The sequence below is a fragment of the Apis dorsata genome, unplaced genomic scaffold (assembly GCF_000469605.1).
Source record: "Apis dorsata unplaced genomic scaffold, Apis dorsata 1.3 scaffold_381, whole genome shotgun sequence".
Classification (NCBI taxonomy): Eukaryota; Metazoa; Arthropoda; class Insecta; order Hymenoptera; family Apidae; genus Apis; species Apis dorsata.
In genome coordinates this window covers 217,328-241,913 of record NW_006263643.1, presented here as the reverse complement: position 1 = coordinate 241,913, position 24,586 = coordinate 217,328, and the positions used below count along the sequence as shown (strand labels likewise).

At 21.8% G+C, this 24,586-nt stretch overlaps 7 protein-coding genes across 7 annotated transcripts in view; 3 read left to right on the top strand and 4 right to left on the bottom strand.

Moving 5' to 3' along the window:
- Positions 1–1,085: 1,085 nt before the first annotated feature.
- On the top strand, positions 1,086–3,388 carry LOC102679209 (probable ATP-dependent RNA helicase DDX56). The gene is made up of 6 exons (XM_006618882.2): positions 1,086–1,289; positions 1,491–1,934; positions 1,996–2,255; positions 2,355–2,547; positions 2,624–2,928; positions 2,983–3,388. The coding sequence occupies exons 1-6, from the start codon at positions 1,200–1,202 to the stop codon at positions 3,347–3,349; spliced, it is 1,659 nt and encodes a 552-aa protein (XP_006618945.1). The 5' UTR covers positions 1,086–1,199; the 3' UTR covers positions 3,350–3,388.
- Positions 3,374–4,684, bottom strand: LOC102679335 (protein PBDC1). Its single transcript, XM_006618883.2, has 4 exons — positions 4,466–4,684; positions 4,101–4,166; positions 3,960–4,019; positions 3,374–3,878 (listed from the first exon to the last, which is right to left on the bottom strand). Exons 1-4 carry the CDS (start codon positions 4,484–4,486, stop codon positions 3,519–3,521), a joined length of 507 nt encoding a protein of 168 aa, XP_006618946.1. The 5' UTR covers positions 4,487–4,684; the 3' UTR covers positions 3,374–3,518.
- LOC102679459 (translation initiation factor eIF-2B subunit beta) lies at positions 4,595–6,741 on the top strand. Its single transcript, XM_006618884.2, has 6 exons — positions 4,595–4,878; positions 4,959–5,045; positions 5,439–5,720; positions 5,789–5,945; positions 6,052–6,446; positions 6,545–6,741. Exons 1-6 carry the CDS (start codon positions 4,811–4,813, stop codon positions 6,615–6,617), a joined length of 1,062 nt encoding a protein of 353 aa, XP_006618947.1. The 5' UTR covers positions 4,595–4,810; the 3' UTR covers positions 6,618–6,741.
- Positions 6,742–6,747: 6 nt separating this feature from the next.
- On the bottom strand, positions 6,748–7,819 carry LOC102679592 (TM2 domain-containing protein CG11103). The gene is made up of 3 exons (XM_006618885.2): positions 7,569–7,819; positions 7,359–7,446; positions 6,748–7,288 (listed from the first exon to the last, which is right to left on the bottom strand). Exons 1-3 carry the CDS (start codon positions 7,709–7,711, stop codon positions 6,959–6,961), a joined length of 561 nt encoding a protein of 186 aa, XP_006618948.1. The 5' UTR covers positions 7,712–7,819; the 3' UTR covers positions 6,748–6,958.
- A 169-nt stretch (positions 7,820–7,988) lies between these two features.
- Positions 7,989–12,440, top strand: LOC102679703 (suppressor of fused homolog). Its single transcript, XM_006618886.2, has 7 exons — positions 7,989–8,330; positions 9,235–9,327; positions 10,467–10,776; positions 10,876–11,111; positions 11,195–11,416; positions 11,535–11,742; positions 11,848–12,440. Exons 1-7 carry the CDS (start codon positions 8,158–8,160, stop codon positions 11,911–11,913), a joined length of 1,308 nt encoding a protein of 435 aa, XP_006618949.1. The 5' UTR covers positions 7,989–8,157; the 3' UTR covers positions 11,914–12,440.
- On the bottom strand, positions 12,072–14,488 carry LOC102679836. Its single transcript, XM_031512030.1, has 3 exons — positions 13,764–14,488; positions 12,706–12,873; positions 12,072–12,522 (listed from the first exon to the last, which is right to left on the bottom strand). The coding sequence occupies exons 1-2, from the start codon at positions 14,103–14,105 to the stop codon at positions 12,724–12,726; spliced, it is 492 nt and encodes a 163-aa protein (XP_031367890.1). The 5' UTR covers positions 14,106–14,488; the 3' UTR covers positions 12,072–12,522; positions 12,706–12,723.
- Positions 14,489–16,082: 1,594 nt separating this feature from the next.
- LOC102677013 overlaps positions 16,083–24,586 on the bottom strand; it is a 9,661-nt gene continuing 1,157 nt past the window's right edge. The window contains exons 2-4 of the mRNA XM_006618868.2: positions 19,724–19,900; positions 18,235–18,349; positions 16,083–16,323 (exon numbers count right to left, since the gene is read on the bottom strand). Of these exons, the coding sequence (XP_006618931.1) occupies positions 16,200–16,323; positions 18,235–18,349; positions 19,724–19,900 (416 nt within the window). The 3' untranslated portion in view covers positions 16,083–16,199. The remainder of the gene's footprint in view (positions 16,324–18,234; positions 18,350–19,723; positions 19,901–24,586) is intronic.

The following is a 24,586-nucleotide window of genomic DNA, read 5'->3' as shown; positions in this document are numbered from 1 at the left end:
AAATAAATAATAAGTTATAAAATTTTTGATTTTATAACTTAATTTTAACAAAAATTTATATTAAAAGGTTATTTAGTTTTTATCTATTTTTTAGATTTTAATGTAGAATTAAAAAATTTTAATTTTTAGAATTCATATGAAAATACATATATATATGAGATAAGTCTGTACTTACAAATAAATTTATTATCTAAAAAATATATAACTAAGTGATAAAAAATAAATATTCTACACTGATTTGTTGATAAAACTATGTAATATAAGTTTCTAGTTTTCCATTTCTAGTAAAATATTAATTGCTAATTCAATTTTTATTTATTAAAATTTTATTTATTGCTTAAGTTTTCATTTGTTTACAATGCCTGCAAGTTATTTCAATTTTATTAACTTTATCTTTTGGTGAAGTAATCAATATTGGATTATGTTTAAATATTCAAAATTCATTTTTAATATGAGTTCTTAAAACTGTATTTTTGAATTTTATTCTATTTTTAAATTAATTAAATTAAAAATTATTGATACATAAAAAAAATTAGTTTTTTAAACTAATCCAAATTTTTAATAAATTTTAATATTTGATTATATTTTATTTGCAAATATTTAAATAGACTACGTATTGCGATAAACATCGATTTAAAATTAGATTGTTATGTTATTTTACTTTAAGTTATTTATTCATATATTAGAAATATTCAATATTATTGATTATGACTTAAGTCCATTTGAATTAATTGTAATATATTTTAACATTTGTAGATTGTTACATATATTACATATTATATATTATATTATGTATATTATATATATACATTAAATATACTGAAAAAATATTTAAAATTAGATTTATTTAAATTAGATCATAAAATTAGATTATATTTAAAATTAGAAAGAAATTAAAAAATTAAAAGAAAAATTAAATAAAAGATAAAATTAATATAAAGTATTTATATATATATATATATATATATTCATATACATATTCATTATACATAATCCTGTATATATACTTAAAAGTCTTTAAAATGAAATAAAAATGAAATAAAAATGAATTTTATATAAATATCTAGATAATATAGATATCTAAATAAAACACAAATGGCGTTGGTCGAGAATCGAAATTGATAGAATTAACAACAAATCTTTAAAAACATATTAACACGTGCTTTTTAATTTTAATTAATATATAATTTGCATTTAAAATGATTTCAAATCAAATGGAAGTGGATGAAGATTATGAAACAAAAGCGAAAACTTTTCATGAATTAGAATTAGATGATAGAATTTTAAAGGTATTTAAATAAATTTTCATTATCATTTAAGAGAGGTTATGTTTCAAAATAAAAATTATTGTTTTATTAAAATTAATAAATTGTTTTCTAACTTTTTTATATCATTATAAAATTATATATATATTTTATTATATATTTTTTATATAATTATAAAATTAATTTTTTATATAATATATTTAATTTTAAAATGAAATATTTTAGGCTATTGCAAAATTAGGTTGGTTAGAACCAACATTAATACAAGAAAAAACGATACCGTTAATGATTGAAGGAAAAGATATTTTAATTCGAGCTCGTACAGGATCTGGAAAAACAGCTGCGTTTACTATACCACTTATTCAAAAAATATTATCAAATAAACAAACACGAAAACAACAAGAAATTAAAGGTCTTATTATAGCTCCAAGCAAAGAATTATGTAAACAAATACATGACGTTATAATCAGTCTAACAATAAAATGTAGCAGAGAAGTAAAAGCTATTGATGTCAGTCCTCAAATAGATCTTGGTGCACAGAAACCACTATTAGCAGAAAAACCTGATATAGTTATAAGCACTCCAAGTAAATTATTACAACATTTAAAAGCAAAAAATATGAAATTAAAGCAATCACTTGAAACATTAATAATTGATGAAGCTGATTTGGTAGGCAAATTTAATTTAAGTACATATTTCTGTACATGACAATGATTGTATTCTATTTTAGATATTTTCATTTGGATATGAAAATGAAATAAAAGATATACTGAATTATTTACCAATATTATACCAAGCAGTTTTAGCCTCTGCAACATTATCTGAAGATGTGATAACACTTAAAAAATTGGTACTTCGTCATCCTGTGATCTTAAAATTGGAGGAACCTCCATTGGCTCCACTTTCACAATTATCGCATTATAGTCTTGCAGCAGAGGAAAATGATAAAGCTGCTATTTTATGTGCTTTGTTAAAATTACGTTTAATTAGGTAAATTATATAAATATAATATAATTATATATTATAATTATATATTTAATGTATTAATAAAAATATGTAATGTAATTTATTATTTTTATTTTTTTTTAGGGGAAAAACTATTATATTTGTAAATACTGTAGATAGATGTTATAAATTAAAATTGTTTTTAGAACAATTTGGAATAGCAACTTGTGTATTAAATTCTGAATTACCAGCAGTTTCACGATGTAGAGCAGTTACTCAATTTAATTCTGGAACATATGATATTATAATAGCATCAGATGAAAAATCTTTAGAAGAAGTAAATATTTTGTATCTATATATCATTTACATATTATTGATCTTTTTGTTTTAAATTTACAATTTTTATTTTTTAGCCACATATAGCAAAAATTAAAAAAGGAAAGCGAAAAAAAGACAAAGAATTTGGTGTAGCCCGGGGGATTGACTTTCAATTTGTATCTAATGTATTAAATTTTGACTTTCCTCTAGATATAAATTCTTATATTCATAGAGCTGGACGTACTGCTCGAGGTAAAAATGACGGAACAGTGTTGAGTCTTGTATCAATAAGAGAAAGACCAATTCTTGAAGATGTTGAAGTTGAATTAAAACAATGTTATAATTGCGATAAATTATTAAAGACATATGAATTTAAATTAGAAGAAGTCGAAGGTTTTCGGTATGTTACATAAAAATTTGTTATATTTTTGATTTTATCATTATTTACTTTTAGATATCGAGCAAAAGATGCTTGGAAAGCAGTAACTCGAATTGCTGTTCGTGAAGCTCGTTTAAAAGAAATAAAACAAGAAGTACTCAATTGTCAAAAATTAAAAAGTTACTTTGAAGATAATCCAAGAGATTTGCAATCATTGAGACAAGATAAAGCATTACATACTGTAAAATTACAATCACATTTAAAAGATGTACCAGATTATATAATTCCACCAACTTTAAAAAGACTTGTTAATACTGGCAAAAAAAAGAAAAAGTTTAATAGGGAAACTGCAGCATCTAAACCTACTGCTACACAATCAAAATATCGAGCTCGTGCATCAAATCCTTTAATGAGTTTACAGTTACAAAACTTGAAAAAATGAATATTTTGTATTAATAATAAAATATTTTTTTTAAACTCATTTATGATATTGTTCATTATAAATAACATTTTATAAGATTTTATAAATTGTAAAAAATTGTAGATGAAAAATTACACTATTCAAATAATATATAATAAAGAATTATTAGAATATTAATATTTATCATAATTTATGATTTTTCTGTAGTCCGCTTTGGTTTATATTTTTGCCTAATACCATCATTAAATCCCTCTCTATTTCTGGCAAGTTCAATAGCATAAAATTGTATTCTAGTTGTGAGTATACTATTTTCTTCTGAATAATCTCCTTCACAATCTGCTCTTAATAATGTACCAAAACTGTAATCTTCAACAAGTCCTTTAAATTGTTCACAGAATGGTCTCCATTTTATTTTTCCTTCGGGTGACTTTAATTCATCTTCATTTATTTTATCTAGTTTGAGATCAGGGAAAACATCACGAAAAGTTTTATATATTTGTTCATCATGAGGTGTAAGTTTTAGAAATTTCGGATCAACTGAGCATAATATCTAAAATAAAAAATTTTTAATTTAAAATTTTATATATTTTTTCAAGTAACATTAAATCAATTTTATTAAAATATTTTTTACATTAAAGTATACTTCAGCATGTTCCATAGCTTTCATTGCCCACATTGCTTCAACAGAAGGCTAAATAAAAAAATTAATAAAATAATTATTATAATTATTATCTTAATAAATTTATTTTTCTTGGTTTTATTTATAACTTACATCATTATCAAATTCTTCTGCAGGTCTAGACAATACACTAGTACCAGCTATCAATTGATCTGCAGTCTTGAAATCATAATAAATAATTTTAAATTAATAAATATATCAATATCAAAATAAACTAGAAATAAACAAAAAGAAATAATAATTAAATATTAAATACTTTAATGAATTAAAGTTAAGAATTGTTTGCTACAATAATATAATAATTATTAAATAACATACCTTATATTTGAAGTAAAGTTTTTAATTCTTTAATTTCAATCAATCAAATTTGCGGTAATTTTCAGGCGGAAAGATATACATGGTAGGTTAAGGATCATTTTCATATGAAAAAATATAATAAAATCATTTATTATACTTACAACATCCCCAATACGAGCCATAATTGCAGTGTTTTAAATGTAAATTAATATCGATAAATTATCAAATATTATTTAAAGTATTTATAATAATATAACGTTATAAATGTTGAAGATCAAAAATCAAATGTATAGTGCACATGTCACGCGGTTAAAATACACGTGCAATGCAACAGAATAGGATAACAAGGAGAGTAAAGCAGAACCAATCGTTGATCTAGCCTTCTAACAGCTGGCATTTTAATGTCGATAATTTTAATAATATTAGTAGAAATGTTTCGATCTTTCATATATATTTTATAAAAAGAATAATATTTAAGAAAAATCTCTAATAACTTTTTGATCGAAATGGTTAGCATAAAAGATAAAGAAATTAATGAAAAAATGTTAAAATTAATAGATGACATTCATTATGGGTGAGAATTGTAAATAATCTAACCTAAGTAAAATGAATTATTTATAATGTATTATATTTATATTATTTATAATGTTTCAGTGATATTAAAGGTATATATAATATCGTAGTTGCTACTGTATTGGCTTTAAAAGAAATTATAAATAATGCAGAATGGACTACTGCAGAGTAATTATATTTTTTTTTATTTAATAGAACTTAACATAAATTTAAGAAACACTAATAGAAAGAATATAAATTTCAATAAATATTAGTATCTAGTGATAGTATTATATAATGTATGTGTAATTGCTGTATACATAGTCACAATAATCAATAATCGATTATTAGAAAAAATATATTTTTTTTATGTATATAATTAGTAATTGATTATTAAAAATAGATATTTTTTTAAAAAATTAAATTTAAATTTTTCTTAAAAATTAAAATACTAAAAATTAGATTAGAATTTACAATAAATAATAATAATTAGATATTTTATTTGTGTGTTTCTTAGATATATATACATATATAAATTTTACTAAAAATAAGAATATAACAAAAAATAATTATTTATTTTAGAAATTTGATGAGTATAATTAGAACAAATGGAAAATATTTAGTAGAAGCTAATCCTCTTGAATTTTCTATTGGAAATATGGTTCGAAGAATATTACAAATAATTAGAGAAGAGTATACTTCTGAATTAAAAAATAAAAATGATGAAACAGATCCACAAGAATCTTTACATAAAATTCTCACTGCTGAAGGTGATCAACAAGTTGATTTCAATATTTCTGTACCTTCTTTAAAATCAGCTATTATAGAACACATTAATGAATTTGAAGTTGAATTGGAAACCTGGTTAGTTCTAATAAGAAATGAAAGTACAAAGAGTTCTGTATTATATTATGTTAAAATATGTATTTCAGTGCAGAAAATATTACACAGCAAGCTTCTGAACACATTCATTCTAATGAAATTATTATGACAATCGGTACATCAAAATTAGTAGAAGAATTTTTCAAAAGAGCTGCTGAAACAAGAGCTTTTGAAGTTATAGTAGCTGAAGGGGGACCATCATTAAGTGTATGTTATTTAAATATATATGAAATTAAAATATATATATAAATAATTTATATTTGATTTTCATTTAATTTTTTTAAGTATATAAGTATATTTTTATGATTTATAGGGCCATGAAATGGCAGTAAATCTTGCAAAAGCAAAAATTAAAACTACTTTAATATCAGATGTAGCAATTTTTGCAATGATGTCACGTGTAAATAAAGTAATAATTACTACACATACTGTTATGGCAAATGGAGGATTGAGAGCGATTTCGGGTTCACACACAGTTGCTCAAGCTGCAAAACATTATTCTGTCCCAGTAATGGTTTTATTACCATTGTATAAACTTTCTCCGCTGTATCTATATTCTCATGAACAAGATGGTTTTAACAAACATGTTTCACCATTAGAAGGTGTAATTGATGATGCAAATTTAACTTTATTAGAAAGAATTCATGTATATAACCCAGTTTTTGATTATGTGCCACCAGAATTAGTTACATTATTTATTTCAAACACGTAAGATTAATGATTTAAAAATTTTTATTCTTTATATTACTTAATTTCATAAAATCAATATGTAACAATATTTACAATATTAACAATTTTTATTTTAGGGGTGGAAATGCACCATCATATATTTACAGATTACTCAGTGAATTGTACCATCCAGATGATTATGAATTATAATAGATAAATATTAAAATATATTTATAGTTTAATCTTTTTTAGATAACTATCAAAACATTTAATCTTTCTAAAAAAATGTTTTTAATAAAAAGAGAAAATAGAAACTATTAATATTTAAAAACAACTTCTCTTGTAGGAATATTTATTTACATATTAAGATATATATATGTATACATATATATATATATATATACACAAGTAAATATAAATTTGTTTTTATAAAAGATATTATGCTAATAATCTTATAAATTCGAAATTATTAAATATTGATTTAAAAAAAGTAACATACAAAATATTTAAATGTTACTTTACATTTCTGGAATGTATCCACGTTTGATGTACTATACATAAGGATTCCAATTGCTGCCATCTTCAGGTTGTAAAGAACCTGTGACTAATAGAATGACATCAAAAATCCACCATACTCCTACTCCTCCTAACGTCAATAGTTTGCCAACAGCAGTACCAGTTTGTCCTAAACAAAATCGATCCATACCCAAAAAACCTAACAGAATACTGTACAATAAAGTAGTAGCAAAATAATGGTCACTATATTTTATGCAAGGAACTCCTTCACGATTAAATGTTCTAGGTCCATAACACTCTATATATGGCAACACAGTACATGATACTTTAGTTTTTTCAACATCTTCATATCTGGAGCCTCCAAACTAAAAATAAAATATTTAAAAAATTACTGTTTTAATAAAATATTTATATTTATAATATACAATGTTATACCTTTACACAACCAAATCCAGTTTCTTCTTTGGCAGTTTTATTACCTTTGTGATCAATTGGTTCTTCACATTCTATAAATTCTTTTGGCCTGTAAAATGTACATTCATGCTATAAAAATAAATAATTTATTGAAACAAAAAAAACAGTAATCTATTCATTATTTAAGATAACTTTTAATCAATAAATATGATTAAATTTGTGAATACTCACAAAAATTTACACATTACTAATGGACCTTCAGGTCTGTATTCTTGTTGAAAATCCGTAGTATTATTTATTACCATAATTGTTGAACATATTTGTAAATTCCGCAAAAGATAAAGAAGAAATAAAACCGCGTATTGTAACCTCATCTTGCCGAGTCTGACATGTTTAAACGCTTAACTTCTGATATTCAAAGTTTACGAGACATATAGATAGAATGCATTTTCAATCATATATGATGTATCGTCTACAGATCATATATAGAAAATGTAGTTGTGTACAGGAATTTCAATTGGACGAAGAGTAATTTAACTCCATCGGAATGATCCAATAGAAAGACGCTTCGACTTATAAGAACCAATGATAAAGTATCTTCTGTTATTGCCTAAAGTGACTTTTAAAGACGCGCAGTGATTTTGGAATTACTCGATCGTCCGCTCTAAAAGAATTTAGTTTTGTCAGGAATCAGAGACGTATGTTTCGTGCTTGGTGGAAGATATACATAGTGGTTGTAAGAGAGTAAACAAAGTGATCGTGTATCATATATCCTTAATATTTTCAAAGCAATATACTTTGTGGTTTGAAATCTGCGTATATGTACGGAAATATGCGCGAAAGGGAGGAATTTTGCCGAAGTTTTCCACCGGGACAACCGATCCAGGCACCGACGGCACGAGCTCTGGGCCTTGACGCTCTTCACAATCTTTGTAAAGAGATCTATCCGGACCAAAGCAATCCGCTCACTGTCACTGCAGTTGTAAAGTACTGGTAAGAATTCTGCATTTTAATGCGTAGCAACAAAAAGTGATTTCTTAGCGTTAGAATGTGTGAGATTTAAATTGCATGCTTACTGTTTATGTTGGAATGAGAAAAAAAATATTAGATAAAATAGAAATATTAATATTTGCACTTTTAATTAATTACACATTTTAATTTATTTTTTATTTTACATTACATTATACAATTTTGAAAATATTTTAGAAATTATTTACGTGCTTATGTATTTTTAAAGTGTAGATTTATTAAAAATTATTATTTTATTTCTTAATTATTTTTTAGCTATCATACATATCAATTTTTAATATTCGTGTTTTATTAAAAATTAAAAAAATTAAAAAATTATTTGATTTTTAAAATAAAATTAAATAATTAAAATTAAAAATTTATATCAATTTTATTTTATTTTGATTATATTTAATTCATTTTATATTATAATTTTTCTGCATAAAATTCTTGTAATAATATATAATTATATAAATAATAAAAATGAATAATAATTATTGATATTAAATATATTAAAAATAATTGAAAAATAATTATTAATATTTCTTAGAAAGAAATCATTACATTTAATATGTTCTTTTTTATTTTTTTATAGAATTTTTTTTGAATTAAATATGTATTTATCTTATAATATAAAAATATCATTATGTCATTAAATAATATTTTAATTATTCATTGAATATATATTTATAATTTTTCATAAATAATTTACATATTTTTTGATTGATACGATATTGTAAAGTTCTATATCGAAAAAGTGGTTTCTATTAAGTTTAAGTATGGAACTCTTATACAGAAGAAAGGACGACTTATATTTAGCCACCCTTAGTCGTGAATTTAACCGGATGTAAAACCAAATAACTGAGATTTTCTATGCACCTTTGCTTAGGTTGGGAGGTCCGGATCCTCTAGACTACATAAGTATGTATGAAAATTCAGGTTGTCCGGAATTAGGCATACCACCACATTGGCATTATATTAGGTGAGTTTTATCATTTTTAAATATTTTTATTTAATTGTCTATAATATTTATTTATGAAAATATTCTATATTTTAAAATTTAAAAAATATAAAATGCTTAACAAATCATTATTATAATTGTTTATATAATAATTATTTTTATATTTATTGTTTGTACTTTGAATAAGTTTGTAATATAAATTTTTAATAATGATCTATTAATGATTTCTTACTATGATCGTTGAAGTGAAATACTACTTCGCATCATTCATTCAAAAAAAAAAAAGTTTTTTTTTTCTGTAGCATGGTGAAGAAGGAAGAATCAGAGTGTTAAAAAAAAACGGGAAGTCGGGTATTCGTCAGTGTCACTGTTGTGTAGTAGGAGTGTGCCTCTGTTTGATGTGAGCGCATGTTATTTTTCCGACACACCCTTGATGACACGTGTATGCGGCATCCATTTCTGTCATTCGGGAATTTCATTTATCGTTTTGATACATTAAACCTATATTAAACGTGAACTTCAAAAATATTAGCGGTTTTTTATTACTTTCTCATATATTTCGATAAAAATTTAAAATAATATCTTATATATAAAATCTTTTTTGTTGTATTATTATGTTATTTAATTAATTTAAGTTATTAAAAATTATTAAAATATAATATACAACTTGCTGTATTTAATAATTCACATTGTGGAAAGATAAATGAATGCTCGTTTCAGGAATTCCTCATTAAAAACTAGGCGCCGAATGACGAATGGTCTACCGCGAAAGGGTGTTCATTTGTTTTTTCTCATTTTCAATGGGTGACCCTTCCTTCTTCAGTTTGAAGCAGCTGTTCCAATAGTTCCCTCTTTTTCTATATATAGAAAGTATAGGGTACAGGAAGATAAAGTTGTTTGAAGCGCGACGCATCGGAAATAGATCCGTGGGTTTTACCTTTTTCTGTCTGTCTTATCTAAATATGTTTCATCATTGATTAAATCTATTTTTTGTAGATTAGAGAGTTTAGAATTATTTTGGTTCTATTAAAAGTCTTTGCTTATCTATCTATCAAAAATCTCAATATTTCAATTATTTATTATCATTCTTTAATTTTAATTTTTTAATATTTTACTTTAGTTATTTAGAACAATATCATAATAAAATTTCTTAATTAAAGTTTGGGTTTATCGGATTTACATGGAGATGGACGAATACATCCAAAAAGTGGTCCTGGTCGTGCTAGTGGCTTTGGATTTGAATTAACCTTTAGATTAGTCAGAGAAAGAAATGAAATGACTCCTCCCACTTGGCCAGCAAATGTAATGCAACAATTAGCAAAATATGTTTTTAATTCTGGTAACATGCTGTTGCCGGGAGACCATGTCTCGTGGCATGCACCTTTGGATAATGGCAATGGTCGTATTACACAAATTTTAATGGGCAAAGATCCACAGTTACCAGCTTCCATATCTACACCACATGGAGATGTAAGTTCTTTTAATATTAATTTTGAATAAAAATCACTTAATTTTCAAATAATGAAATCAGAATAAAATATTTTTAATGATCCATGTACAATGTTACAGGTTTCATTTGTTCAAATTGTAGGAGTTACTTCTGAAGAACTACAAGCTGCACAACACTGGAATGGTCTAGGTCTTGTAAACTTATTAAAATCTAGTCGTGGTTGTGGACCATGGTTAGTGACAGACATGAGAAGAATGTATTCTATTATGGAAGATGATCCTTCTATAGCAGAAAAAATACAAACTGGTATAGAAAAAGAGGGTTCTAATTTAAGTGGTGTATCTGCAAAATGTTGGTAAGTGTCTTTCATTCATTTAAAAATTCATGAAAAATTAAAATATAAAATATTTATTATATTAAATATTATACATAATTTAGGTGGGTCCAAGTAAATAATGATAAGAGTACAGAAAAATATAGAGAGACAAGAAACGAATCAGATGAGGAAGATGAAGATATAAAACCAATAATAAAATCGGAAAGATTGTCTCCTTGTGAACAAGATACAAACTTACCAAATGAAAATTTTATTAAAGTTTTACCAGGTCTTCATTTGACTTTTAATCTTGAAGCTGGATCTTTATTACCATTAGCAATAAAGTAAATATTTTTTAATATTATTTCAATGATTTTATTATCATATATATTAATATATATGTATATATATATGTATATATATATATTATATATATATATATAAATATGATTTTTTGTATAGAGGCCGAGTTATGCATGGAAGGCATTTTACATTTAAATCAATATTATCTCATACTGCAATTACAATAGTTGCACCTTCAGTTACTGGAACTCTAGTTTCTAGGGAAAAACCATATGTAGTTCAAGGACCATGGTTACAAGTTCTGCTTCCAGAAGATTTATCTGAAAAGATGGCTCAAGAGTTTCAAGTTTTAAATTCACCAAATCAGGTAATTAATAATACTAATTTAGTAAAATAATGTATCAAAATATTTTTATATATATATAATGTATATATTATAATTAAAGTTATTTATTTTTTATTTATATTATAGATTCAATTGCCAAAGACATTTTCTTGGCCAGAACATAAATTGGTTATTACTGTTGTAAATGACTGAAAAAACTAAATTAATATTATTAATATTATTTAAAAATATCGTTAAAACTGAATTAGGATAAATTGACGTAAGCAAAGTATTATCTAATCTCGTTACAAAAGAATTTCGACGAAATTATTTATAATCAAATTGCGTTTTTGCAGTTATCGAACAAGCGATAGATTACTAGCGAGACTTTATTTATCAATGTGTAAAAAAAGAGATAAACTATTATGAATATATTTTTTTATTCAACAAAAGAAATAGAAAATAATTTGTAATGAAAATTTTTTTTCTATATCTCTCTTTTACAAATTGATATTTGTTAAAGATTTATATTTAATTATGTATATATAATAGAACACAAATTACAAAGTGTAATTTTGTATTTGATATACGAGTTTACACATTGTTATTTTATACAAAATATTTTTGTAAATAGAGAACTTAACTTTTCTGGCAGCGTCCGTCAGAATTCTGTACCAATTTTTACGAATGAAAAGTGTATGATGTAATGATAAATATAAGAAATAATATTTATAAGGAAATATATATTTTATTTTTTATAGCTTTCTTGGTATAGATTTTATTCACTGCATGTGTTAGATGTATAATCACTCCTTTTTAAATCTGTGAGATAATAATTTAATTTATTAACATAAAATTAATTTTTATGTTTTTTAACAATGTTAATATAACAAAAAAAGTAAATTTTTGATATAAAAAAAAATTATTTTAATATAATATTTATTAATGCACGATTTTGCATTAAAATTTATTTAATTTTTTTTTTCTTTTTTTCTAAATCTTTACCTTGTAATTTCTTTTATTCTAATCGTCGAGTATAGGATCACCTCGAGGTCGTTTGCCATAACGTCGATTCATCCTTCTCCCTGTTCTTCTTTGCGCCGGACAAACTCCTAGCTCTAGTTCATTCGAATCCGGGTTTCCTGGGTTAAGGAACGCAGCTATTCGAGAGTTCTGGGAGATATGTATGACATTGGAACTATCATGTGAATCAATAACAATTTTGATTAGTGTACAGTAGACCGTTGTAATGAACGATCCTTTAAGCTTTCAAAGTGTTAAAGTTCAAAATTTTATATATATAAAGTGCAAAACAAATGTATTGAGGCATTCCAATTTTTTCAGTAATGTTTTTCGCAAATCTCTAAAATGTAAGAGTTTTTTTTTAATTTTTTATTAAAATTTAAATATATGATAAAATATATCAAAGTATAAATATATTTTTATTATTATTAGATAGCTGTATTATAAAAGTAAATAATAAATAATAAAATTAAATAATAAAATACATTATAAAAATACAACATAAAAATTACATTATAAAAACATTGTTTTTAACGAAATTAAGTATATTGGTATATTATTTTACAATATAAATAATCATGCAATTTGATATTTTGTTTGTAATCTTTTTTTCTTATCAATCTTTTTAGAGAAAAACGTTATTGGAGAAATTAATATCAATTAATATCACATAGAAATCAATATTTCTATGTGGCACTGTACATTTATTAATTAAAGTGAAAAATCATATACAAAACATGATAATGAAAGTGAGAAGAACATTCGATGAACATAAAGAATATAATGCATCATCATCGGATAAATATATAATAAAATCTTCAAAATAATTGAGAAAACCGGTTATTGAAATAATTTGAATGTTTAAATCAAACGTTAAAGTTATAAGAAAATACGTCAGATATAATTATTTTATTCCATATTTTATAGGTTATTAAAATTATAATTAGAATATAACTCTCGAAATATTAAAAAATAAAAAAATATTAATAAAAATTCTGAAAATGATAAATAAAAAATTTTCAAATATGTAATATTCCTACTTTTATTAAATTCTTGGCGATCTTAAATGCCGCGATCCAAAGCAAAACAACAATGCAGGCAGAGGCAAAATCCTCGACTTCTTCGCAAGTGATATTGCTAATGACTCTAACAATCCCTCGAAAAACGTTCACGAATGTTTGCATGGATTCGATACCTAGGTCCCTTAAGAAACAGATCACCTGGAAAATCAGGTTCATCACCGCTAGTATCAGCTCGATTATCCTTGCCAAGAAATCGAAAATGATGTCGAATAACTTTTCGATGGTCTCCCATAGCCAGCAAGTAATTCGCGAGAAAAACTCGACGAATTCTTGGGTTACATTTGACATACGATTTTTCATTTTTTGAGATAATTCCTATCTCATTTACATAGCTTCTATCAAATTTCTTTGATTTTCCTGTCACGTTTCACATCGAATCGAATTTTGTACTTCATGCACTCTCTAAGAATAATGATTCGATTTTGGATAAATTCAGAGAATTTTTATTCTCGAGTTTTTTGTTTTTTTTTTTCTTTCTTTATTTCTTGCAGATTTCGTGACATTTTTTCAACGTACATATAGTAAAGATCAATTAAAACGAGCGCCTTTATACTCTTGAATTTACTCTGAACTCGACTTTGTTTGAACTGAAAAGAAAAAATACAAAGTTTGAAGTGAAAATAGAATGCTAACTTCTTCTTTGAATATCATTCTTGTTTTTTTTTTGTTTAATTTAATTTCGTTATGATGTCATTTAAAATTTGTATTTATGTTAGTATAGACTATTAATTTTTTTTTTTTAATATTTGTAAATTTAATAGTATATTTATCATATATTATATATATATTTATTTCTGTACAGAAATTTTAACTGATTTTTTTTTTTTATAATTAAAAAAAAATATATAAGTTTCTTTATTAATAATAAGTATTAATAAATTAATAATAAAATAAGAGATTTAAATTAAATAATGATATTTAATTTATAATTAATTATTAATATAAGATTAAATAATATTATTTAATAAAATAAAATATTTTTCTAAAAAGCAGAGATTATAAATTTCTAAGGATGTAAATTGTTTCAATTTTAATTTTTTTGTAAAAATACTTCATAATTTTTATTTTTCAAAATCGCGAAATTTTTTTTTAAAATAAAATATTTTTTTATCTATGTTTAAGAATAAATATTTCTTTATGTTTTATGAATATTTTAATAAAATTATACACAAATTTATAACTTAAAATTCCTTTTATTGGATATTCTATACAATCTGCGACAATTCCATATATGTAATATATGTAATATATATAATTCGATTGTATTCTTAAGCAAATAACTATAGTCACAAATGACACATTCTATGCATGAATATTAATAAAACAATAATTACATTATATAATTATAATTATAATGGCAGTTGTTGCTCTTTCTATTCTGCAAACTATCAAATAGTATCAAACAGTAATTCTCTATATTTTTCTCTTCATAATCAAATAATTTTTTCTTCATATATATTTGGACCTTTAAATTCCTTTTATTATACTAAATTTTCATTTGATATATTGAATTATTGATTAAATGCAATAATTTACGAACGAAAGTAAAAAAATTTTTTTTTCGGTATTTCATTTACGAGATATTACATTTTCTTTTATCTTTGGTCCACTAAATTGGTCAATTATTGATTTAAATTCGAAGTTTTCCTCTTAAATTGCCCCAAAACTTCTTTTCATTTTTTTACTATTATCTATTTTTTTAAAACCGTCATTATTTCATTTTTCTAAAATAGTGATCGAGATGGATCATAGTTACATATTTCAATAAAATTTTATCATTTATAAAATTTTATATATCTTATATACAAAGTGTCAGAATTAAATTTTTCTGAAACATCTACCATTTTAATTTATAATAATGATTTTATTCTATTTTCACAATAATTTTGACTTAGGTATTTGAAATACTCGAGATGATTTTCAATGTTATTAAAATAATAAATTTTTTTATGGATAATCAATTCATTTGATTATTTTATTTGATGTATTATAATCGTAAAAAAATAATATATAATCTAATAAATTCTAATTTGTTAATTTATTCGAGATAATAATTTTAAATATCATTGAAAGAATCAATTTTTTTTATCATCAAATCATTATTTCATTTAACGTATAATTATAAAAGTAATCTATAATCTGATAAATTTATAACTTGTTAATATTAATTAATAATTTTTGCAAAAGAATTTAAAATATTTAACAAGAAAATATCTTTATTTTTAAAAAAATTATAAATGAAAAATAAATTAGATTGTCATGATCATTAAAATTATTCAAATAACAAAAAGAATTTTTGGGACAATTTAATATTATACAGGTAATTTCTTTTTTATGTATATATACAATAATTGTCTATCATTTATTTAACATGTGATGTTACTTAGTTTAGTTTCACGTGATGCAAATTAGTTCAAGAAAAATCGATAGAGTTAAAAGTATGAGTGAAATTGCTTGCCGCGTAGATCCATTGCAGGCGTCTGCATCGTTGCATGATTGTACACAACCTCGAACATATCTAAAAATCGTAATTTAAAGTCAGAACATTAAGTTCTATATATTGTTAGAATTTTTATACATTATTAAAAATGAATTATTAATTTGAAATAGAAATTTTGTTAAATCGTTTAATTTTGACAATTTGTTTAAATAACTTTTTAAATAAAAATTAATGAAATATGCAATTTTAATCGATCTTAGGAAAATCCATTTTCTTGAGCTGAGAATATATCTATACAAAATATATCTATAACAAAATATATTTATAGCAAAAGTTTCATTGTTGCAGTTTATAAAGATTTATGTGAAGTCTATAATCATTTCTTTCGAGAAAAAATTTATATTTTAATCGAATTTGAAATTTGAATGATTTTTTTGGAATATAATATATAATATGATATATTTAATATATAAGGAGTATATAATTTAATTTTTAATTATAAATATTATATATTAAATATATTGTTATGAAAGTTATAAATATTATGTTGGATTTAAATTGTAACTTTATTTTATGCTGAATATAATATTTTTTCATAACTTCAAAAAATAGGTCAACTAAATGAAATCGTTTCAAAAGTCTGATTTCAATAATAATTTAAAAAATAATAATATTTATATTTATTAATAACTGTTTTTACAAAAAATATTTTTTTTCATTTAAAATACTTTAATATTAATTAATAATTTTAAAAACTTTTTTTAAGTTTTTACTTTTTTAAAAGATTTAATTATTTACAAAATTTTACAATGAACAAAATAAAGTAATTGGATTAATGTGATAAATATAATATTAATAATACTACTTAAATTGTTTATTTTTTTCGTATTTTTTTTTAGTATTTTTTATTTTGCTGCAACAATAATTTTTTATTTTGTTTAGAAAATTTATAACAAATAAAATTCAGATATTTATGAAAAATTTAATTTTTATAACTAAAGAAAATGTTTTATAGAAATATTCTTTGTTGTATTCTTTATATTCTATAAATATAATGCATAGATATTGTGCTCTGAATATTTTAAAAATTTTTATACTTTTGAAATTTTCATAAATGTATAAACATCCGTAATGTAATAATTAATTACATTTTAATTGATTTTTTGCAATTAAAATTGAGTTTTTAAAACTCAATATATGATATTACAGTTTTAGAGAATTAATTGAAAAGAAATTTTTTCGGATAAGCAATTTTTTAAATAATCGATCACAAAAAATCAAATTTGTGATGAAATAAGTGAAAATTGAACAATTCTTAAATATAGACATTTATCAGAAAACATATTTCATAAAAGAAATGCATTATAAAAAATAAATTAATCATTTTTAGATATCTAAAATATATCTCTTAGAAATATTTTCAGATATACTGTAATTTAAATACATATATTAATATAATATAATAATATGTTAATAAATATAATTAAATACATATTTGTTATTGCATTTAGATAATGGATTACTGCATTATTAATAAATGTGGATAATTGAAATTCATGTGAATAATGTGGATAATCAACATTCTATTATATTTACAAGTTGACCTATTTCATTGAATTCATATAATATTACAAAATATTATTTTATAAAAAATATTAAGAAATCGATTTACTTCATTATACTTATCAATACATTAAAAACAAAGTTAAAAAATTCGAAACTTTTCTGCAATTGCAATATATAAATATAATTCGTTTTAATTGAAACATGTATTCCCTGAGAAGCAAAGTATTGATTAAAATAAACATATATAGACGTAGCCACTTATATTTCTTTTTTTCTTCTTTTTTTTTTTCTTCACAATCGTCACAACTTCGTGCCAACTATAATAAGGGTCAATTTCAAACGATGTAGCATTTGCAATTAGCGCCGTGACACAAAGAAAAGCAAACTCAAATTACATTTCTTCTCGTATGTTTCTATACTTACTTGTCGTCGAAATAAAACCCTCCACAATGAGACATTCTTATGATTTCGGAGTCGGTCGTTAGAGTTCCGCTGTCCAGCGCGCAGCTTCTCACCGTCAAAGAGATCCCGGACTCATCTAGTAAATAATATTAATTAATTATAAATATTTATATGTATTTTTCTATTTACAATATTTCAACATGCCGCAAAACCGAAGAAATGTGAAAAGGTTGAAATTTTATCTGAGTTGATATTTGTACAAATATATTTATTTACTTTTTGTTTTAATTCTGTATTCTGTGGAAGAGAATTTAAAACTTTATGTAGATGAAATTTTATATATATTGTTTTTGTGTATTTTTTTTTTTTTAATTAAAAGTAGTAGTAATGTATACAGGGAAAAAATATTAATTACCAATAAAAAATTAATATAGCTGCATTATATATTTAAATATAATTTTAAATAATATAAATAATGTAATTAAATCTTAATTAAAGTAAAATAAAATAATATAATAATATGAATGATAATATTATAATTTATTAATAATATTTAGTAATAATATAAATAATGACATTAAATGTCATTATTTTATTAGTTAAATAATGCTAAATAAAATAATTTTAAAATTATTTAAATAAAAATATTTTTCTTGGTTTCTATTTTCGAAATTTTGTAGACATAATTTTTTAAATTTTCTGAAATTATTTTAAACGCTAGTCTGCTAATTATTTTAATATTTTATTTGTTAATACATTTCCAAAATTATCTAAATATATAAAATATATAAAAGTTAAATATGGGAATAAATATAGAAATATAGAAATTCTTTTTTGTTATTTATGACTTCCAATAGTAATCAATAATTGTTTTCTGTAGTAATATTTAAATCTGAATTTTACCAAGAAATTTTTCAAGATAATACGAATATTTACAAATTTTTATTTTCAACATATATGGGTTTTTTTTTAAATATAATTTTAAAGGAAGAAATTTGGAAATTTGGAATAGAATATAAAAAATTCATCATTGATATCAATTCATAATTTACATATTTATGTATTCATTTTAAAATAACAATAAATTTATGATATAAGACCAAAGAAAAAATATTATAATTAATTTTAATTAATTTTAATTAATAATATAATAAAAATAACAAAAATTAAACAAAAGAAAAAAGTATTGTATATAAAACCTGTGAAAAAAAGCAATTTCTTTCCACTATTAGAAATTTATAATAGAATTTTTACCCTTTATAAAGTACTTATCTTTATCGTTTTCGAAACACTTTAATTAACAAACACACTTTGCGAAATTTCTCGAAATTATTCATTCACAATTGAATCCGTTGATTCTTTCGAGCAATGTATTAACTTTCCACCGGTGAAATCTCCATAAACAAGTAGCAGATACTATACCGGAAAGCATATAGTGTATTCGTTGAACAGACAGCGGCGAAAGAGGGTTAAGGGCCACTCGTTATTACAAAAAAGAAGAAAGTTTTACCATATATGCCCGCTATTTTGATGCACGCAGTCGCGGGGAAAAGACCATCGCGCCCTTTGCGACCTCCCAAGCAAGGCGACTCTAAGAAGGCGAGGCTTCCGTTGTTGTGAAACGGATCGTCGCAGGGCTTATTGTCACCGTCGATCGAGACGCACTTGAAACAATCGATGGCCCATCCTAATACATCAAAGCCAAAGTAAATTAATCAGCGATCTAAAAAATTTTAACTCGTTCGCATCATATTTCTATTTGTGCCTCGAGAAATCATATTTAATTGTATTGATTGATATATTGTGTATATCATATATTATATTATTATATTATTATAATATTATTATATTATTTGTATAGTTTTATATAATTGTTTAAAATGTATATCATTATTATTTATTTTTAATATTAATAAATTCGTGCGAGCATTGATGATGATATATAAGTTAATAATTATATTCTTATAATTTATTATTTTCATAATGATATTTTTCTATTTTTGCTAACAGAGCTAGGAGAAGTATTTTTTAAAATAGAATATTTCTTTATTTCTATTTTAACTTTTTTTTGAAATGATACATATAAAAATATTTTTCATGAATTTTTTTAAGTATTATTATAAATATTTTTATAAATACAAGAAAAATTATATTTCAAATAAAATTAATGTATACTTATAAAAATTAAATATAAGATTTTTCATTTTTGTATTGAAATTTATATCTTTTATTTTTTATAATATATATATTATATTTTTTTTATTTGATAAATAGTAAATTTGCTTGTGATTTAAGCATTTAATAAAATAATGTTTACAAATAATATTTGATTTGAATTTTAAATGAAATATTATTTTCAGAAATATGTTATTTATGGAAGTATTTCACTTAATATTTTTTTTTTAAATTATTTCAAATTTTTTTTTAATGATTTATTTAAAAAAAAAAAGAGAAAAAACGATTCTTTAATATTTTAAATAAACTTGAAAAATATTATTTTTCCCGTAAGAAACAAATTAATTAATTTCAACGAAATTAATTATTTTTTTAAAAAATAAAAATTTATATATTTATAATCATATAACTGATTAATTCCATTTTTTAAAAAATCATATATTTTTTGTGTACAAAATATAGAATTTTCAACTTTTTAAAAATTTTTAAATTTCGTTTTAAAATATATAATTTTTCAAAAAATGAATCAATGTATAAATATATAAGTTTTAAAAAAATAAATAATTAATTTCGATAAAATTGTTCAATTTAATTTTTGCAATTCAATATTTTTCAAATTGAATTTAATATCAAAAATATTAAATAATGATTTTTTTTTTTGAACTTTTTATTTTCAATTACATGCTAGAATTTTTCTTATAATATTTAAAGCAAAATCGTGTTGAAGCGAGATTGAAAGATGAGAATTTGAATATCGTAGACAGAATATTAAAAATTTTAAAATTATTACAAGAAACTTGAAGAAAAAGTAGTACAAATGATAGATAATTTAATTCGAGAAAGTTGTAATTTAGAAAGAATAATTTTTTTTGACTTTTTATTTTCAATTATATGCTAAAATTTTTTTTATAATTTTTTTTTTTAAATTTAATTTAAATTTAAAGATTATGTTGAGATTGAAAGACGAGAATTTGAATATCGTAGACAGGATATTAAAAATTCTAAAATTATTACACGAGGAAGTTGAAGAAAAAATAGTGAAAATGATAGATAATTTAATTCGAGAAAATTGTAATTTAACAATTATGAATTTTAATAGAACGATTCTTGTACTTTAAGATATTAAAGAATTTTACAGTATATTTTATTGTACTCATATATACTTAAAAATTGCAATTTAATAAAATTCTTTAGATAAATGTTCGTCTTATACATCATTTCCTGTAATTATTTCGTTTTTTTACGAAGAAATAAAATTATATTACTTTTTCATTGAATCTTTTGTATAATTTGCGAAAATAGAAAGTAAAAAATTAAGAAAGAATTCAATTTATGTTGATTTTCAATCAAAAAAAATTTTTGAGCAATTGAAAACTAATTGTAATCCAATCCAATTATTCTCGTATCTTGAGAATTTCTTCTTCATTATAATTATAATTAATTTTTTCAAATATTAAAAATTTAAATATTAGAATTTAAAATGTTAGACTTGAGAATTTTCATCTAAAACTTATGAAATTGAGAGAAAATCTGAAATGAAATATTTTACTGATGATTTTTTTCCTTATTCAAAAATCTTCACGTTTCAGATTCTGTCGTGTAGATTTTCCATCTTCGTCTTTTTTAATTTCTCATGGAATCCCTTTGAAAGATAGGAGGACCGTAAATTCAACACTATTCAACACATTCTAAAGCTATCCCATTGATTTCGGGATTCTGATTATTCACCTCAAGATACGATCACATTGTCTCTTCCTCACCTCTTCATTCTATTTTTTATTGTTTTTATCTATTATTAATATAAAACTACAATATTGATCCATGATCATAAAAATTTCAATTTTTTACAACAAATTGTTTCTAGTTATGTACAATCAATTGTACATAATTTAAAATTATTGTGAATAACTTATTATTATTTGCATCCTTTTGTATTTATTAATCATTAATTATTGTAATAAAAAATTTCTTATTAGAAAATTTTTGCAAAAATAATAACAAATTTTTTAAGATATTATAATTAGATATATACAATTATCTCCGCATAAAATATCTTTTATATATTTTACTATTTACTATATAATACTATATTATACTATATAATATTTATTATATTTTATATATTTTAATATTTATTATAAGATTATTATCTATACTCTTAAATTAAATGAAATTAATTAAAAATTTTATAAATTGTACATAACTTAAATAAGTCTTTCTTGTATTGGGGATTAAATACATTATTATATATATTAAATATTGAATTTTTTTATGAAATCTATAAAACAAAAATAATGATTAATATCTACACCTATATGTTATTAAATTTCAATTTTAAAAATTTTAAAAAAATTGAAAAAAAAGGAAGAAAAGAAATATTGAAGATTTTGAATTTACTACACAGTAGTAGTGGCTAGAGGCTGTATACACACAATTCTACATAAACTAACTTCAACCATCTTCAAACGAATCTTTAATATCTTGCCTTATTTATTTAGTAGTTACTTAAAAGAGTCTTAGCTATTCACTGTGTCAGATGCAAAGTGTTGAAATATTATACATAATTAGTATTTATTGATTCTTTTTTATCGAAGAAAGTTAGACTTGTAATTAAATTTCTTTTTTTTTTTTTATTAAATAAATCAAATTCATATCATAGATGTGATTAAATTGTTATAAAAATTATAGAAAAATTAATAATAATTGTATTTATCTATTCTTAATAAAAAATTTAAGATACATAGAAATTGATTTTAAATTAAACTCTTTGGAATAAAATAACAAATCATTTTGATTCAATAAACTACAATCAATAGATACTACAATAATAAAATCTATAATAATAAAATTTACCATTATTCAATTGTTCAATTATCTATAAATATTTACTAATTATTATAAATGAATAATTATGCAAATTTATATCTTATGAACATAATTATGTTAAGAATGTAATGATGGCTTAATTATATTAGATATTATATAATTGGAACTATGATACTTCAATATATTCAAATATAAATAGATATTTTTCAAATATAAATAGATATTTTAATAATAATTTTTTAAAACTAAAATTTTTTTCAAGATATTTTTTTTATTAATTATAATTAATAGAAATATATTTTTTGCTAAAGAAGGTGTGATATAAAATTTAAAATTTATTATTTTACATATTTTAAATTTATTATATTGATGCAAGAAATTTATTATTTTATTATTCAATTATTTAAATAGTTAAAGAGAGAGAATTATAGATAATCTCTTTAGATATCATAATATTAAAAAGAATAATATCGAATTAAAAAGAGAATTTATACAACTTTAAGTTAATTATATATTATTATATAATTATCAAAATGTTACAATGAATATTTTATAAATTTTTCTATTTTTTTGTATTTTAATAGTCGTTAAAAACAACTTATATGTCATAATATCTAATGTATATAAATATTATATTTCAAGATAATAATAATATAATAATAATAATAATAAAAATAATTGAATGTGTAATCTGTATTAATTTGATAAAAAGTTATTGCATGTATTTTTTATTATTTTCAAAAATAAAAAATAATTTAAATTTATTATTTTGATCAATTAGATGATATTCATGAATAAACATTCAATTTAAATTTTTGTTCAATTACATTTTTGTTTAAAAAAATGATCTACAATCTAAAATACTATGCGCTGATAACTATTCTGTACTAATTAGCCCATTTTCGTTTAAAAAACTAATTCAAACAACACTCAAAAACTACTCTCTAATTAAGTCTACACTAATTAATCTACATTCAAAATACTATATAAAATCTGAAAATATTTTACATTAATTAGCCTATATTTGTTTAAAAAATTTGTTTAATAAGTATTATTTTACGCTAATTATTTGAAAAATTGATTCACAGTCTAAAATCTTTGTAACATCCAAAAATTATTTTATATTAATTAATTTATTTTTTAATCTAAAATATTAATAATAACTGTTTTTTAAACTAATTAATCTACCCAAAATATAAACGTCAAAAAATTATTCTATGCTAATTAACTTTTGTTTATGAAACTAATCCACAATCTACAATATTATACAATATACAATACTTATTATCAAAAAACTATTCTACACTTAATTTATACTCAAAATAATATTCAAAAATTATTTTAATTAATTATTTTACTATTCTATATTCTA

Bases quoted from the DNA above. Each gene is read 5' to 3' on its own strand.
- LOC102679209 (XM_006618882.2), top strand. From the start codon at position 1,200: ATGATTTCAAATCAAATGGAAGTGGATGAAGATTATGAAACAAAAGCG. The intron at 1,935-1,995 runs GTAGGCAAATTT...ATTCTATTTTAG, and splicing joins TAATTGATGAAGCTGATTTG to ATATTTTCATTTGGATATGA. The intron at 2,256-2,354 runs GTAAATTATATA...ATTTTTTTTTAG, and splicing joins TTAAAATTACGTTTAATTAG to GGGAAAAACTATTATATTTG.
- LOC102679335 (XM_006618883.2), bottom strand. From the start codon at position 4,486: ATGGCTCGTATTGGGGATGTT. The intron at 4,020-4,100 runs GTAAGTTATAAA...TTTTTTATTTAG, and splicing joins CAGAAGAATTTGATAATGAT to CCTTCTGTTGAAGCAATGTG. The intron at 3,879-3,959 runs GTAAAAAATATT...TTTTTATTTTAG, and splicing joins ATGCTGAAGTATACTTTAAT to ATATTATGCTCAGTTGATCC.
- LOC102679459 (XM_006618884.2), top strand. From the start codon at position 4,811: ATGGTTAGCATAAAAGATAAAGAAATTAATGAAAAAATGTTAAAATTA. The intron at 5,721-5,788 runs GTTAGTTCTAAT...TATGTATTTCAG, and splicing joins GAAGTTGAATTGGAAACCTG to TGCAGAAAATATTACACAGC. The intron at 5,946-6,051 runs GTATGTTATTTA...TATGATTTATAG, and splicing joins AAGGGGGACCATCATTAAGT to GGCCATGAAATGGCAGTAAA.
- LOC102679592 (XM_006618885.2), bottom strand. From the start codon at position 7,711: ATGAGGTTACAATACGCGGTTTTATTTCTTCTTTATCTTTTGCGGAAT. The intron at 7,447-7,568 runs GTGAGTATTCAC...TACATTTTACAG, and splicing joins TTAGTAATGTGTAAATTTTT to GCCAAAAGAATTTATAGAAT. The intron at 7,289-7,358 runs GTATAACATTGT...TTTTATTTTTAG, and splicing joins CTGGATTTGGTTGTGTAAAG to TTTGGAGGCTCCAGATATGA.
- LOC102679703 (XM_006618886.2), top strand. From the start codon at position 8,158: ATGTACGGAAATATGCGCGAAAGGGAGGAATTTTGCCGAAGTTTTCCA. The intron at 9,328-10,466 runs GTGAGTTTTATC...TCTTAATTAAAG, and splicing joins CCACATTGGCATTATATTAG to TTTGGGTTTATCGGATTTAC. The intron at 10,777-10,875 runs GTAAGTTCTTTT...ACAATGTTACAG, and splicing joins TATCTACACCACATGGAGAT to GTTTCATTTGTTCAAATTGT.
- LOC102679836 (XM_031512030.1), bottom strand. From the start codon at position 14,105: ATGAAAAATCGTATGTCAAATGTAACCCAAGAATTCGTCGAGTTTTTC. The intron at 12,874-13,763 runs GTAGGAATATTA...CATATCTCCCAG, and splicing joins TCGCCAAGAATTTAATAAAA to AACTCTCGAATAGCTGCGTT.